Here is a 17,338-nt window from a genome sequence, read left to right on the forward strand (position 1 = left end):
GCAGAGGTTATCAAATACTGCATCTAAGGATTAAATTATTTTCATTGCATTGAAAAATCTGAAATGGTTGGAGCTCCAGAGACTAATCACTTTATCCTTGCGTTGAAAATCTTCCAGTTGAGAGTAACTAACCTGGACTATTAACATACGCTTTCCCTGATGTTTACCTGTGAAAGAAAAGCTGAACTTTTTTCTAATTTATTCTTTCTTTTCTTAAAACAGTCCAATGATGATAATTACACAGAAGATCACTAGTTTGGCATTTGAGATTCATGATGGTAAGATTTCTTTGAACTGTGTTTAATTATCCATAGCAAATACATTTTAGGAAAGTTAGTCATGAGTCAGTGAGTTACTTTAGTCCAGTGTGTGTGTTAGGACAAAATATGTTTTTGTGTCTCAGTTGACTCTTTAGATGCTTGCTAATGAAGTGCCAGGAAATGTTGCACAGATGCTGCAAAAGCTCTGAAAATGCTTACATTGTGCAGAAGATACTATTTATCAGAAGACAAATGGCACTTCTGGGACCAGTGACGGAAGACCACTGACATTATTTTGGGCTGGCATATTGATCCTGAGAATCGGCTGAATAAATTTGGAGATCATTGTTGCTGACAGGTTGCTAGGAAAAGTACGTGTCACTTCAGTCATTGAGCACCTCTTAGAAGTCTAATATGTGCCATGTATGCTGATTTTCATCATGTGCTTCATTTTGTTTATTATCATAATTACACTTGCTACTAACTTGTCAGTGTGAACAGGGAGATTATGAAACTATGTTTCTGTCTTTTCTCCCTTCGGATTTATACGTCAGATAAGTGGGCTCTAGTTATGACAAAAATGAATCCTACTGTGGGTTTTCCTGGGTAGGGTATCTAAATGTTTAGTTACCTTTAAATTCAAAGGGGTAATTTTCATTTTAATGTTTGATAATACCATCTAATAAATCTTGCTAATTAGCTTGAATCACTTGGAGCTCCAGCTGCTGGTTGAAGATTTGGGAGTGTAGCCCCAGCCACCTGGATCAAGCCACCTGTTCTTCTGAAATGTCTTTAGTAACATTATGTGTGGAGTTTAATATGTTTTTGTCTCGTATACATCCTAGCTTTAGTGCTGTTGGTGTTCCATTTTGTTTCCATTCTTGTCAACACTGTCTAGAGAAGCCTGTAGGAAACAGCACAGATGAATATGAAAAGTGGGGAAAGCTATTTTTGTAAGAATTCTTGTAGGAATCAAAATAAATAATGCTGGTTGATGTTTAATATCTAGTTGATGTTTAACTTCCAAAGAAAATTATTCAGAAGTATTTGTCTTGCAAACTATAATCAAATAGACTACAGAGTACACAAGCTAGATGGAACAGCTTATTATGAGGAAGTAATAATTCTAGTATCAAAGATAAATGCTTTCTCGTATTATTTTGCTTGGGGAAAGAGCTGTTCTCAATTTGCTGACATCATACGCAGATAGTGGAGTTGTGGTATGGGAAAAGCATGTGAGTGTTCCTGGTAATCTTGAAACAAATTTTTCATTTAATTAGGTGTATTCTTAACTTCCTACACAAACCAGTCTATTTTTTTGTTCCCTACTTATATTAACTCAGACAATTTCTGTTTTCCTCATAAGCCCAATTTACTTTGTCTAAATTTCTTGTAGATGTAATTGAATTCTGAGGATAAACCTTGGAATTCTGTTCCTTGCTGACCTCGTATCAGATATCCTTTTGAGTCTTTGTCAGCCCGTGGGGTGTAGCTGATACTATATTGGAAAACTGTCTCTGATTGCAGTTGTCCTTGGGTTGGATGATGGCCATTGCTGGGAGCACAGTGTGAACGTGACTTTCAAAAGTTGATGTGACCAATGTGAATTCAGGAGCAACTCCTGGTTTGGTGTCAGGAGATGCAAAGAAAAGATGTAAAGGGGAAATGGATATTATACTGAAGCAATGATTTTTAACCATAGACAACTTAAAAGGGGTCCATCATGAGAAATCATTGAAAACAAGCCTGCTGTCAGTGGGGTTTTGTTCACTGTATGAAGGTCCATGCTTGCCCTGGAAAATACTTTGACATATACTGATGGGCGAGGAGAAAATGTTGAATATCAGTAAAAGTGATTAATGGTACTCTGAGCCTGTAGTCATATCAGCTTGGCTATATTAATTACAAATTACTTTATTTTCTGCTCGCCTTGTTTTTTATGCATGTCCAAGGAGAGGTAATGAAAGTAAAGAGCTGAAAGAAAGGTGTTTGTGATCTTGGAAGATCTTGGTAGGCTTCAAAACTCTGGTTGTAGTTAGGGTGGCTTTGTGGTAAAGAGACATCTGAACTCGATCTTTTTCTGGCAGCCTGTTTGTTGTGTTCAGCTGGTTTTAGTGTTAGATTTGAAAGTCCTGAAGAGAACTGGATGTAATGATGAAGACTGTTCACTCATGCTGCATAGTAAAGAGTCTGTCTAGCTAATTCCAAGTTGAACACCAGTACGGAATCCCATAAATAAATAACTATCGCTAGAACTGTTACATCCCTGTGCACTTAGTGTGGACAAGGGAGTTTAAGCAGGAAAATTCTATGCAAGTTGCATAGATCATTTTAAGCTTGCTGTGTAATGCTGACTTCAGAAGGTTGCATGGATCACAGGTTTACATGAGTAAGTTTGGAGTACGTCTTTGGTGTACTCTGACATTTGGGACTGAAGCCCTTGATCATTCTTGCCTTCTTAGAGTTTCTTGTTACTTTAATGAATGCTGCCAAAAATGAGCAGTCAATATATTAAAATTTGCCTTGTATTTCTTGTTGGTTATCTTCAGCGTTACACGTGTATATATTCAAAGGCAGAAAGGTTTTTGCATTATTTGGAGACTGCTTGTGGCAGTACTCATACTTTATGTCATTTAGATTTATTTATGCAACACTTTCGGCTAATGGCAGAATTAAGGGAGAAGAACTTTTTTTTGCTTCAGATCCTATATTCTGAATTGCCATAAAATTTAAGACTAGCATATTTTGGAAAATCAAAGTTGCGTTGCAGTTACTCTAGAAGTAAGGGCCTTGTCTACAGGTGCAGGTTAGAAGGGCTATAAATTGGAGGATTATACTTGCACAAGAAATTTCTAGCTAGGAGATGGTGGCACGTAGGGAAGCTTTTGCTATTTTAACGTACTAGCAGTTAAGCAGGGGAGAAGAGAGATACTGCCACTCTGCATCTTGCAATGAGTTCATGTAGCATTTTCTCTTTTTGCTTACAACCTAGTCATCCCCACAGAGCCTCACTCATTTTACTGCAATTCTGCACGAGATGATGGATCTTTACAGGAAAAGGCCCATATCCAAATCTAACCTCTCTAATCTCTATGCGCTTTGGCAGCTTGTTTTTAATTCTAGTGCTTAATGAATCTTAAAGAGTCTCTTCAGATGTTTATATTCATAACCCATTGAAGTTCTGGAGTTTGCAATGTATTTATTTTTGAATCTCCAAGCAATTCAGCCTGCATGACTAGGGAATGTTAGACTTGATATTTGATATTTAAAAGGGAAAAACATCTTCTCACAGCTTCCTCCAAACTTTTTCTTATTTATTTAATTAAACTAAATAATACATAAAACTTTGAAGGCAAGTTCAGTACTGCTCTACAAAACATGAAATTTAATTATTCAAAAGCTTTTTTTCATTGCATTTTTCCATAAATATGTGTGGCTAGATACAGGTAAGAAACCAGAACCATAACACCCTTCTGTTCTGTCAGCTGCTTCTTCGTTCCCAGCGGCTGCTCATATGCTTTCCGACCGCAAAAAGAAATAAACTCTTTGTTCCTGTGTCTCCTTCTCCCATCCCCTGCGCCCCGGTGTTTCAGCTCTGTAGTTGCTAATTTTTAAAATGTGTTTTTCCTGGAGTACTGCTTGCTGTTTTTTTTCCCTCCTAATTATTATTTCCTCCTATGTATCTGGTGCTCTCCATTTTTATAAGCATCAGAGTAGATACTGATTTAGTAAGGCACTGCGTTTACTGTGAGAACTGAAAGGAGAGAAAGTACAGGGAATACGCAACTCAAATGACTTTTTTTACCTCTGCAGTTTAGTTTGAATGATAATTGGTGAACTGTGGTTAAAGGCAAGTCCTTCACCAGTATTTTAGGTCTCGTTTACTTTGTTCCAACATCAAGCTATTAGGCCAATGCCTGGATTATTTTATGCTGTTTTTCCTCATATTGCTATTCTACTATTACAAAGCTGTAAGATTTCCAAATAGGCTATTAGGGTCTATTTCTCCCTGCAAAATAATGAAAGCATAGCCTCTGTCTAGTATGCCCCCTGAGAGGAGAGAGATTTCAATGGACAGATAAAATAAATGGAAAATGGGAAGGAGAAGAGGAAAAAGAAAGGTGATGTTAGAAGAACTCATGTGCAAGCACTGTATTAGTTGGGATGCTACACCATGCACCTGGGAGGTTTTTAAGGTCTTTTTTATTATTATGTAAATTAGAAAACAAATTTCTTGCTGGTTTGCGGCTAATGAGCAGTCCCAACCAATGTGCAGTACCTGCTATTACATTAATGGTAGTGGTATTGTTAGCTGTTCCTGAGCAATGTAATAGTGTCAGAAGTACTGAAGAATGTTTCTTGATTGAGTTGATATAAGTGTTTCTCCTTTATTTTCAGTTAACTCAATTATTTCATTTTTATCAGAGGCAAATAGTTCCCTTATTCAGCAGAAAGACACTGCATCGCTCTAAAGGCTTGCAGACAACTTTAGTATTGGTCTGCTCTGGCTCAAAGGCTGGAAATGTGGATGTACTGAAGCACTGATCAGCTTATGTATTTTGGTACATGAGATGTGATATTCCAAATTTATTTTAAATAAATACCTACAAAACCAAAACAGGATTACCAGGCTGAATTGCTGACTGTCACAACATGAGCCTGGGGTAAAAAGGAACATACCGTGTTTTGGTCAGCTTCTGTGATTAAGTGGGGATTCTTTGTTGTAGTGAGAGGTGGTCAGTTAAGAATATTGTTATCTTTATGGAAATGTCTCATAAACTGTTAATGCACGTTTCTGATTTTGAATAGGCTTTATTATTATTGTTATTATATCTTTTAAAAAGTGTATTTGGGAAGGTATGAGCAAGAGAAAAACTGAACAACTCTTGAGACAGAGGTGGGCAATTATGTATGTAGGACTAGATACTCGTATGGATTTTTGATAGGTGGCCATGACCCATCTCCACTTTATAAATGCTGGTATTATAACAAGAAAGTTGCAGCTGTTTAACCAAGAATGTTTTTCTCTAATTTGTCTGTTAATTATGTCGGTGAAACTGCCATGATGTGTGGATCTGTATTTTTGGGAACTTGATTTCTTCTTATGTCTGGGAGTGCCTTCTAATGCTCTCTCCACTTGTCTCTTGATCTATTTTCTTTTTCTTAGGTGCTCCCTCTTGTGTTAGCGACAGCATAGTCATTATTGTTTCAGTATCTGTTACCAAATAACTTTGATTGCAGTGCCATGTACATTAGTGTTTTAGAGAATTGTATTGTATTTCTCCCCTTCGAGCTCTTCAAGTGTTGTTCTGGACCGGTGTTTGCTTGCATGGCTCTCTGGATATCAAGACTTCTTATTTTTCATGCTTTTTGTAGTTTCTTTGCATTTTTACTCAACTGGCATCTTTATCTGTTTGCTTCTATTCCTGCTGATGTACTAGTAACAGTTAAAACTATTATTGTCTGCCTGTCTTCAGGTCTTAAACTATTTAATAATGGCATGCGTTTGTGCTCAGCTGGTGATCCATTTCACAACCTCAGAATTGACTGGAATTACAAAAGAGCCTCTGATATGATCTCCATGTTTAAGATTATCATTGTAATGCAGGCTTATACCTAAACAATATTAATAACTGATTAGCCAGGTTGCATGCAAATACAAAGGTGGATATATTCAAGCAGATTTACAGCAAAGCTGGAGTGGTGCTATAATGTGATTGTAAACGTTGTGTTATTGTAGTGAGAGCATGATAGTAGTCATAATATGCCTTAATAAAGTCTGCAAGGCAGGATATTGGTGTGTACCTTTGGGATACGATCTCTTGAGGAGGAATGAAATGATGCAACTTCTTCATGATCTAGACAGCTGGGGATAAATTTTGCTACCAATGATTTACAAAGTTCTTTTACCAAAGAAAGAGCATAGGAGTATCTCCTACTTTAAAGATGAGAAAACTAAGTTATGGTTCCTGAGTGACCAAATGACTTCACCTCTCTAACAGATGTTCGATAAAAGCCATTTTCTGTAATCCCCACTGTGAGCTGGTAGCAACTAAAAGCTGCAGTTATTGTAGTAGTCCTGTTTTAGGACAGGAGAAAACAATTGTCATAATCCCCAGAGAAAGGTTACAAAACTTCATGAGTTCCCTAGCAGTGGTGTACTGTTAAAGTGGTATTTTTTCATCTCCAGTGTGAAGTAGGTAAGGAAGAGCTATGAGTAATGAGGCCTCTGTTCCCATGGGCAGATACACTGCCTGGGAAATATTGAATGGATATATATTAATTCATCTCTCATTAGATAAGCATCAGTGTAGGAGCACCTTTTCCATATGTATTTCCTATGTGTTAAAAAATCTTAACAGTAGCTTCCTGAAAGCTTTTGAGAGTATGACAGAGGCAGAGATCAATCGTTTCCTTGTGCTTGCATGCTGCGCAGAGGTGATAAATGGGCCTTCAAGCCGCTGAGAAGACATTTAAATGAAAGAAGCCTGCAACAAACTAATTCAGGGAGTCACTGAAGTGACCTCAAAGAAATTGCTGGCTGGAGGGAGATCTTAGTGAGATAGGGAAATGAAAAATTCATGGAGGCTTACTTCTTTGTGGTATGTTTGAGACAACAATTGTATTGCTCACCAGGCTATTTAGGCCTTAGTGACTTATTACATATGTATATAACTGGAACCCAGTTCAAATATGCCACTTCTTTCTTCCTCACCTCTCTTCTATTTGTCTAATTACCTTTATACAGTGGTTAGTCTGGCTTTGTGCAAGTTCACTTGAACACACTTAGTGACTGCATCCACTTTCTGACTAAAGGGTGTGAATACTCATGTGGAGTATAACCGTGAAAGATGCTCCTGCTCGGGTCAATTTACATTGTATATGCTGTGAGACTGGAGGCTGAGTACAGGCTACTTCCCTAGAGGAGTCATGTCATGTGATCTGCATTAATCTGTAGGAGGTTTTGTGTCTTTTTGTCAAAGATCTGCTGCTGAGAACTGTAATCTTGCAGCCTTGAAGGTGAAAGGGCCTTTCAGAATGCTCCTACAAGGAGATGATGTGAAATGTAATGATGAGGAAGAGAAGCTGCCTGCATGAAGTTTGGGGTGACGCTTTGCCCTTTAATTTCTTGCCTTGAATGCAGGTGAATAGGGGTCACTTTGCACTCTGAAGGATCAGGACTGAGGAAGGTATTTTTCCAGGTCATATTACAGGAGAGGAGATGGCAAGTTGCTAACCTGTCCATATTCTCAGCTACTTTTTAAGATTAGAAGTGCAGTTTTAAAGTTGTAAGTGTGTATAAGTCACTGTTCATGGAGTCATACGAAGACAACAGTGTTACCTTTTTTTATTTAACAAGTATTTCCATGAGTCATAGAAATAAATGAGATTTGGCTTCCCCTCTACCCCCCTCCCCGTCTGTTTTTGTCTTAAGCAGGACTGATTTTGATACCTAAAAAATAAAAAAAAAAAAATTAACTCCAGTTAATATTCTCCTAATGTCCTAAAATTGTCCTTTTCTCTCAAATATAAGGGTTCCCCTCTGGATTTACTCGCATCAAGGGGTGGGGCTGAAGGCAAGTTTTCTGTGACTAGAGAAGGATCTTCTGTCAAATCACCTATTTTCATAAAACACATTGAGATTTTGTATCTGTATTACCTCTGCTCTTTCATCAAACTTGGTTAGAAATTGTTTGTTGAGTTTAGGCACTGCTAGGGAGGAAGATAATTCACATGGGATTCCATAACTTTCCTTTGGGAAAACTGTGCTCATAAAAATAAATTTCTTATTGCTTGTGATGGCAAAGGAAACTTGCAAATGTGAATGGCAGGGAATGGACGTGTGTGCTCATGTCTGAACCAGTAGAGGGGCTGCAGAAGGAGCTGAAGCAGTCAGTCATTTTGGCAAGCAGTGCTGGCAGCATTAACCAGGACTTGTTTGAAGGCAAGAGCTCTGCTTCGTCTCTACCCCTGAGTTAGTGGTTAATACTAATTTTAAGTGCTGAAGGTCATATTTTTTCACTTTTTTAATGGGAGTGCAGATTTTGAAGCCCGTCTTTCAGAGGTAACCACCAGCATTTCAGAAAGTGGTCCCTATGGCAAGAAGGTAAATTCAGTCTTGCTGCTGAATTTAGACTTGGCCTGCCTGTTTCTGCTAGCAGGGGTGAGGGCTTCTCCTTGATGCTGGTGAAAGACTTGAGAATGTTTTAATGTTCTCACTGGACCTTCTTTGCAATCTTTAGCTGCAGCATGAAGGTGCTCTTGAGGTCTGCCTTAACTTTTGAATTGTTTAAATCTATCTTGGACTGTGTTCATACTGTGCCTCGAGTCAGTCATCAGTGAGATGTCCCTGGGTTACTGCAGTGTTGAAAGAGGCTTGGGGCTTGTCAAGTTTCCATGACTGGGAATAAGGGGGGTTAAAATTTGCAGGCTTTGAAATCTTAACCAATGTAGAGGAATTATTTGTCAGCATCTACTACAAGCCATCTTAATGCTTTCCTGAAATCCATGTGATTTCAGGTGTAGGTGCTGTTGGGTATAACTGAGGATACGAGAGTTTATAATTTTGTCAACAGTAAGAATTGTTTGCTCCAATTCCAGCAAAAAATTTTACATGATGTAGTACCACTGAAATTGCTTGAGGACTTAAGAAATTACATTGCAGCATGCGGCTTGCTCTAGTGAGTAAAGAAACTGTTAATTCATGTGTGGGGGTTTAGCTTTTCTTTATTTTTCCTTTTCCCTGTCCTTTTCCCTAGGAATGTTTCGGAAAAATGAAGATTTGACTCCATCTCAGAGGTGCTTGGCTGTAAGGTAGGCTTTCAGGCATCTCTGTGATTCTAGTTTTGGGGTGGAAAGAAGCTGGTGTTTTGTGTGCTGCCTTAATGCTCTGTGGAATTGCTAGTTTACATTCAAGATAGAGAGTTTACCCATGTAAAATGGATCCATGCTTTTTACGTTTGTAGCTTAATTCATACATCTGTTCTGGAAAATATCGCCAAGTTTTTATTCTTAGTAAAGAAAAACATACTAAGTTCTATGCAGTATATGCAAGTTAATGCCGTATCAGGCAGGAGAGTAGTTAACATTCAGTACACATTTAAAGTAGTTGGTGAAGGAACATGCTTGTTTAATTCTGGTATTTAGTATTTAACTTACATTTTCCCCTTTCTTCATTCAGGAGACTTGAGAGTAGCATATTGTCCTGGGCAAAACAGGCTTGACTTGAGGCATTTTCCTTAATTGAAATTATTGCCAGTTAACGCAAACCTTTGTTTACCAATTCAGTTACTGAAGGGAAAACAAGGAAGCCTAGAGTTGAACAAACACGCAGGGAAACACCCTTCCTACTCCTTCCCCAGGCTCAGCTTCAGACATCTCTGCTGTGTGAGGAGAGTCACCAGCGTTCAGGAGATCTGTCTGAAAATGCTCAGTACAGATTGGAACAAAATAGTATGTGTAGAATGTTTTAAGCTGTGATTACCAGAGACACACAAACTGCTTTTCTACATGTGGGTTTTACTGCAGTCAGAGTAAGCAATAACATGGAGTATGACTTTTCCTGCTGTGGAAATTCTGTAGAACTACACATTCCATCTCACGAGTTGCTTGTCTTTGAATTACAGACGCATGCCAAGTCTACTGGAGTATTTAAGTTACAACTGTAATTTCATGGGTATCCTGGCAGGCCCGTTATGCTCTTACAAAGACTATATTACTTTCATTGAAGGCAGATCATACCAACTGCAACAGTCTGAAGCAAATGGGAAGGAAGATACCAAATATGAACAAACGGATCCTTCCCCAAATGTAAGATGTATGACTCTTGCAGTGCTGATGCTTACGTAATCATTGCATGGAAAGCTTGGTTTGCATTGTTTGTTTACAGGCATAACTTCTGAGCTGTATCTGGAGTTCATTCATCAACAGTATAGCTCCCTGCTCATAAATACTTACTCTTTTCTAAGGCAGGTTTTCTCCATGGTTTCCAGTCTGGATCTTGTGGATGAAAGCAGATTAAACTGAAGCTTCCTAACAAGCTTATGTGGTAAAAAGCTGTCTTTAAATTAAAACAGTTCATGCATGTTTCTTCCAAAGCATATACTGTCCGTAACAACAGTACAGACAGTACCGTTACAGTCCTGGTAAGGATGAAATGCACATTTTGTCATTTGAAAGCTGAGCCTTAAAAGTTCCAGTAAATTTCCATGAGCATTCATAAATTCTTTTTAATATCTTCTTGCAGCAAATAGAAAACACTCTATGTAACAAAGTGAAAAACAGTCATAGAAGAGTTTCATTTTTCTTGCTTTCATTCATGTAGAGAGAAGTGTTAAAGATGGATTTTGATCTGAAGGTGTAGTAAAAGATGGAATATCCAGAACACTGTGGCTAGTAATCCGTACATGTCTTTTTTCTCTTTGTTCTGTTGCTGGAAAAGAGGCCAAATACATACAAAAGTCCAGTTGATCGTACCTTACAGGAGAGGTTGTATGGCCTTATTACCCCTTCAATTTTAGGGTACCAAATACTACCTTTTTGTTCTTTTCCTGTTCTCTTAAATAGGAGTATATCAGACTTTTAAATTTGTGTCTGCCTAAGATAATCATTACCTCACTTAAAAAGCAGAATTATCATGGAAATCTTCAGATAGATGAATGGCTTTCATTATTCCAGCACCAGTTTCCTGCTCTCTGCTTAACTTACGGATGACCAACTAGCATTCTGACCATCTAGAGGTTACCATCCTCACAGCTGGACTAACACTGAGCGCCTTCCAATCGATTGTGTCATCTGCTTTGAATGTAGATGAGGACTCTTTGCACATTCCATTCTCACTGTCTTTTGTAGTTGTAGTAACTTCGACCAAATGGATCTAAACTGGTGGCTAGAGGATGATAACCCTTTAAACTGCTCCATATGGTGACAGAGCACCTAAACTCATAGAAATGCTGTGGAGCAAGTAGGTGGGAAGCGCAAAAGACACAGAAGAATTCCCTGTTGGCACCTCATAGTCTACAGTCTACCTTGACGTGTTGTCTTGGCAAAGTTGCAGACACATCTTTTTGTTTTTAACCATTGCTTGGCTCAGTTGAGGCATCGCGTCTTATGTACATAAAATGCTGTTTCTGCAGAAAAATATGTAGCAAAATTACTGCAAATAAATGGAACTAATCTGGCAGTATCGGTACTTCTGGACATGCATCTACTGGTTGCCCGATAGGACAACTTAGCTTTTTACCACATGATCTTGCTAGTAGTCTGAACAAAGTCAATAGAAGTTAATGTAAACCTATGATGGATTCCTCTTTCAGGTAAGTGGTTTTCCTTAAAATAAATTGCCCTTGAGATGCTTGAAACTTTTTGCAATTTATGCTGCATTAGCTTTGATGTAAAGAGAAGCCGTCTGTGCAGTTATTTCATCTCCCCACTGGTGTTAGAGAAATCTGTCTGTGTTTTATAACACCAGTGAGTATTGTGTGCTTTTGGAGAAATATGGGTAATATTATTTTACTGCATTTGCTGCATCAATTAAAATATTACTTGTGTTGTTATAGAAGGATATTTAAATACCATTAACTTCATATTAATACTTTAAATTTGTTCCTTGATTCTCATGTTATTTTAAGAAGAATAAATTGTTAGGAACTCAAAAAAAAAACAACCGGAATGTAATGGGGATCAGCAAATGTTAAAGTAGTAAATGGAAAAAAATTAGCCCTTCAGCTGACTTACAGTAAGTTTCATTTCTTGTTAAATACAATTACATAACCAAAGTAGTTCATGGCAGCCTCCTCCTCTATACTGTGTGTTGACTGCATGATGTTAACTTGGTTTAGTATTATTGCTGTGTTCATTGCATGTTAAATGAATCAAGTCAGCGTATTAAAACTTATTTCTCATATCCCTCCTATTGTGCCTTTTTGCAAGCTATCAATTGTTGGTGCTCAAAGTGGTGTCAACTCTCAGAAATTAATATCTGTCTTTGTAAGTTTCTTTTTATTATGGCTACCCTTAAAATACAAGATTCCTGTCAGCAGATATCTGCTTTCTTGCTTATTATGCAGGTTCTTCCTACAGGTTATAAAGCTCTTCCTTGGTTACCTATAATTTTTACCTGAGGTGCTAACCTCCCCAGAATAATATGCTTTAATATAGTTCAATATTATATTGAGCTCCTTATTGATTCTTTATCAATCAAGAACTAGTTCATTCAAATAAAATCTTTTAAGATCCTTTTCTACTTTTCTGTATAATTTAAATCAATTATAGATGTTTATACAGTAATATATTTACAAAATCCCTGAGCTCAATGACTCCCACATTTATTGCTTCAGTTAGAAAGCTGTTCCTGAGCTCCTTTCTCTGACTAGATATCTAGCCTTCAACCTAATTATATTCCTGTCTAATTTGGTTTTGTCGTGGCACTGTCTTGTAGCTTAAGTACCAATTTTCTTTCCCAGCCTTGATCATAAGTTGGTATTTTTAATATAGATTATGCCCAGTTTTTGTTCATCAAAACCAAACAAGCCAGGCCTTTCTACTTTTCTTGTTGTAAAATAAGGTGTATGTACTACTTCATTTGAGGTCAAAGTTATCCTACAGCTGATAGTCTTTTAATGCCTTAATGGAACAGTTATTTTAATGCTTGAAAATTTGAAAGAAATTTAAAGTTTAAACTTTTAAATTAGTTATTTCATCCTTGTAAAAACTGACCGACCCTCTTGTGTGGTCCGGTGATTACCCATTTACAGCGGAGGAGTTTAGATCACTTCCCTAGTTAATTAAGTGAATTAACATTTTACCTAATGCGTTTATATTGGTGATTGAACTATAGATTATTTTGTCAGGTGGGAGCTTTTATTTGTATGTAAATGTGTTAAAAACTTGAGTGCTACAAACAAGCCTAAGGCTACAGTTTAATGAACTATTTAGGCCAACCAAAGTGTAAACTCTTGCTGAATATGCTATGTCCTTGAAGTAGGGTCCATGCAAGGTAAGGACCTTTGCTTATCCTGGCAGTGCTAACATGCTTTGCACTGCGGTCTGATTCAGATAGTTTGATCCAGCCTTAAACAAAGTTGTCATTTAAAAAAAACAACAACAAAAGAAAACAAAAAGCAAAACCCCCACAACAACAAAACCAGACAGCAAAACACCTGCCACAAAAAAAAAAAAAACCAACAACCACGAAATGAAACAAAAACTAAAACCCAAGCTCAAACTCTGGTTTTCCACCTGACTTGTTTCTCTAATCTGACTCACTAGAAGGAAAAGGCAAAAAATCTTGTACTGAAGGTGAGAGACAGGGACTGCATCTCACAGTCTTTGTAGAGGCAGATCTCCATCACTGTTTACTAAGGACGCTGATATACCTGATACTGATCACTGTAAGTGGTATCAGCTTGACTGAGGGGCTGAGATTTATAATTATGATTAAAGTAGTGCTTGTCCCTGCACTGAAATGTTGGTGCTAAGTTGCAGAAATATAACATTTAAATACTAAACAAATGAAATAAAAAAAACCTCGTTTCTCAGTATTTTTTCTTGTAAGTACAAACTAAAAGCTGCTGAGATAATTTTGTTAAACGTACAGTTTATGGCAGAACCCTGCATCAGTTTATTTTTTATGAATATGAGTTTTGTTGAAACTGATGCTTCCCTGTAAAAGAAGGGCTTTCACCTCCACAGTTTTAGTAAAAATCTTCTAACAGCTACTAAGCATATTTTGGGTTGAATATGCAGATCAGTGATTTCTGTTTACCAGCAGAAAAACTGATAAATAGTGGCAGTGGCAAAAGCAGGCCTTTAAACAGAGAAAACTTTACCTATAATTTGACAAAACTTATTCTGAGACTTTGTAGAGATCTTCAGATAGAAAACATCTATTTTCTATGGTTATGTTTTAAGTTATGTATTAATGTTAGCAGCCTATAAATACTGTTTCTCATGCTAAATTAAACATGACTTTTAATTATGGCTTAGACTTTGAAGTTAAATTCTTACAACTGTCTACATAGCTTTGGGGAGATGCCTTTCAGTATTTATAAATATCTAACTTTTGTATGTATCAGATATTGCATACCAAAGTTAAAGATTCACAGCAACTAAAACATCACTGTGTTATCGGCATTATTCTCAGACTAAATCCAAAACACAGGCCTGTACCAGCTACTAGGAAGAAAATTAACTCTATCCCAGCCAAAACCAGGGCAGAAAGTCAGTGCCCTTAACTTTGAGGTCTTGTAACAGAGTAAAATAGTGAAATCAAGTTTATTAGAAAGCAAGTAGGAAAAAAATAATCAAACACCAGTTTTAGCTCTCAATAGGCACTTATCCCTTGAATTAACCAGCTGGTTTGTTTAATTAGCTGGGTTTTCTGATCCTCTCTGAAATACCATCTGAGAATGAGGCACGTGAGATCTATGCAATATCCACAGTTGCATCCCTCACTGTTTTACAGCTTTTCCAAGTCTGATTTTTTACCAGGTTGCATCACTGCTTACATCTCATGACTGGGTCTTGCAGAAACCTGTGTTTTCAGTTGGGCACTTAATGCTCCATTCTGTATCACGGAATCGTGAAATCACGTTTTTGTGAAATTAAACATGTGAAGCTGAACTCTAATTGAAGCAGGATGTTACCTTTTAAAGTTCGGGCAAGTATACTGGAAGCAGGAGGGACAGAAAAAGGATTCTTATCTTTTTGTTCTGATGCTTCAAAGACAAATAGATTGTTTTCTTGACAAGTTCAGTGTGTGTAAAATTGAAATGTAAATGAAAACTGTAATGTTTAAATATTGATACCACTTACAGTCAAAACTTGAAAATGACATTTAAATGAACTAGCTCTCAAGCTGCTCTTTTCTAGCTGCTCGGTTAGTGTGCTACTTTAGGGGCTTGCACGAAACATGGTATCTGCCCTTGGGATGTTGATCAGACTAGTGATCAAAAGCAGTCAATGCCGTGCATTATTGCTCTCAGCGTTATTATAATAGAACCTTACAAATGTTTTCCTAAAGACTATATTCTTTAGTGTGGTGGTTATAGTAAAATGGTATTTTGAGAAAATCTGAGTCTGGGTCCTGCCTAAACAATGTATTTTTTACATGTCTGCAAGCATATTATTTGACTCCTTATAGCTTAAACACTCTAGTTGGGAAAACAGGTCTGTATAGAACTGAGGTGTTTTGGCTGAAAAGTCATAAACTCTTTCAGTGTTTTAGTTGGTTTAGAATTCATATATTGTAATAATCTAATAGAGATGATTGATACACTGGGTTTGGCAGGAACTGAACACTGCATTATGCCAAAGACTACCAAAAATGAACTGTAGCTTTGCCATTGTTTTGGGTGTCTCTGCAATAATTGTACTCCTCTTGTCCTAGATTATGTAGTTTGTGTTGTGATGTCTTAAAAACTTACTTGCTTTAGCAATTTGGCAATGAAAAAAAAACCCAAAAACTGGAGTTGCAAAGAGTGTTCCTAGTATTGACAGGGTTTATAGAGGCTCACTGCAGTGAGGTTGGATTTGCTGTGTTGTTTACCATAAGTAGCGCTCCTGACTCCAGATAACTACTCCTTGAGCCTCTATAAAATATTATCAACTATTTTAAAGTTGGTAGTGTACATTGCTGAAAAACAAACATGTATATACATCTGTTTAGGGAAGGAGGATTATAATCTGCCTTTGTTTCTGGAAGATTAACAAAAAGGAAGCTTACAGACTCTCACATCTTAAACTTTTCAGATAGCTGTGGCACAGAAGCTCTTAATCTGTGGACTGTCCTTACTCTTCCACATGACAATTACAGAAACTTTGCCTGTGGAATACAACATTGATGACAACTTCAGAGCTACAGCTTCATGGCCTGTAAGGTTTTTCTACCTGTACGTGTCTCTTATGGCTGCCAGACCCAAGTATTATTTTGCATGGACTTTAGGTAAGTGTGTATATATTAAAAAAATAAAGTGTATGTATTGAGTTTCATTTGAGATGCTGCACACTAAGTGTGTATTAAAAAGTGACAGTGCCCTCTTGAGGCCTTAGGAGGACGTGAGTACCTATAAATACTATGAAGTATTGTCAAAGTATATTGAATGGTGTCTCTTTGTGAGAAACAAAACTTGCCATAAATCTAAGCACAGTGTTGTGACAGTGTTGCAAATGGGATCATGGTCTCCTGAAGAAATCCGAGTGAAACATAAGGGTGGTTGGTTTTGGTGGTTTTTGGTTTGGTTTTTTTGTTGTTGTTTTTTTTTTGAAGATTAATAATTTTATAATGAGCAATGATTTTTTTGTTTGATTTTTAAAAAGGTTGTCAGTCTGTTCTGAGGTACAGGCCCTGGTTTGGTTCATTTCGGTTTGGGTTTTTATACCTTCATTTTGGCTTATCTGAAAGGTTATTCTAAGCCTTTTTCTGTGGTTATCAGTAATTTGCTTGATGTTTCTCAGGCATGAAGGAAAACAGAATATATTGAAATTCAGATGTATTACAGTGTTGTTAATAGTAGATGGCATTTCTGGTAGTATTTTCTGAATTTGATGGTTGATATTTCAGTTTTAGTCATTGTTCATTAAAAGATCGAATGACCGACAGGATAACACCCATAGTCACTGATTTAAGACTGAATAGATGATACAGTTTAAAGAATGTTTTGATTTTCAGATCATGTTACTTGAAAAATAAAACCTCAACACATACAACAGCAAAATACTGTATTTTTATAAACTGACATCTTAAAAGTGGCTCACAAACCAGATTTCATCAGCTTCCTCCTCCTCTCCAGTTTTACATATTTGTTTCATAACTCTTTTGAGAGAGAATCTGTGGGAAACAATACAATAAAGCAAGCTTTAGTGTAGCAGAGCAGCATGACTCATTTACAGCTGCTGGTTTCATTCCTGGTCGATGAATGAAGTGCTTTCAGCTTGTCTGGATATAGTAGTTCTGGGGCTTGTTGTGGAATGAAATAATTTTGCATATTGGGCTCTTATGCACCAGTAGCATCATCTGTAAAGTGTAGGAGTCATCTGAAAAATGAATAATCTTTGGTTTTTTTTCCCCTATAACACTT

The 17,338-nt window shown here is 37.1% G+C and overlaps 1 protein-coding gene across 3 annotated transcripts in view; it reads left to right on the top strand.

Annotated features, from left to right (window-relative positions):
- The window catches only part of MBOAT2 (membrane bound O-acyltransferase domain containing 2), a 166,226-nt gene that overhangs the window by 139,548 nt on the left and 9,340 nt on the right, over positions 1 to 17,338 (top strand). For all 3 annotated transcript variants that reach the window (XM_057431886.1, XM_057431885.1, XM_057431887.1), the window contains 4 exons: positions 223 to 278; positions 9,020 to 9,074; positions 9,887 to 10,070; positions 16,011 to 16,203. In XM_057431886.1, the coding sequence (XP_057287869.1) occupies positions 223 to 278; positions 9,020 to 9,074; positions 9,887 to 10,070; positions 16,011 to 16,203 (488 nt within the window). The remainder of the gene's footprint in view (positions 1 to 222; positions 279 to 9,019; positions 9,075 to 9,886; positions 10,071 to 16,010; positions 16,204 to 17,338) is intronic.

The sequence above is a fragment of the Pezoporus wallicus genome, unplaced genomic scaffold (assembly GCF_028554395.1).
Source record: "Pezoporus wallicus isolate ANWC-B61680 ecotype Strahan unplaced genomic scaffold, APGP_CSIRO_Pwel_v1 contig_161, whole genome shotgun sequence".
Classification (NCBI taxonomy): Eukaryota; Metazoa; Chordata; class Aves; order Psittaciformes; family Psittacidae; genus Pezoporus; species Pezoporus wallicus.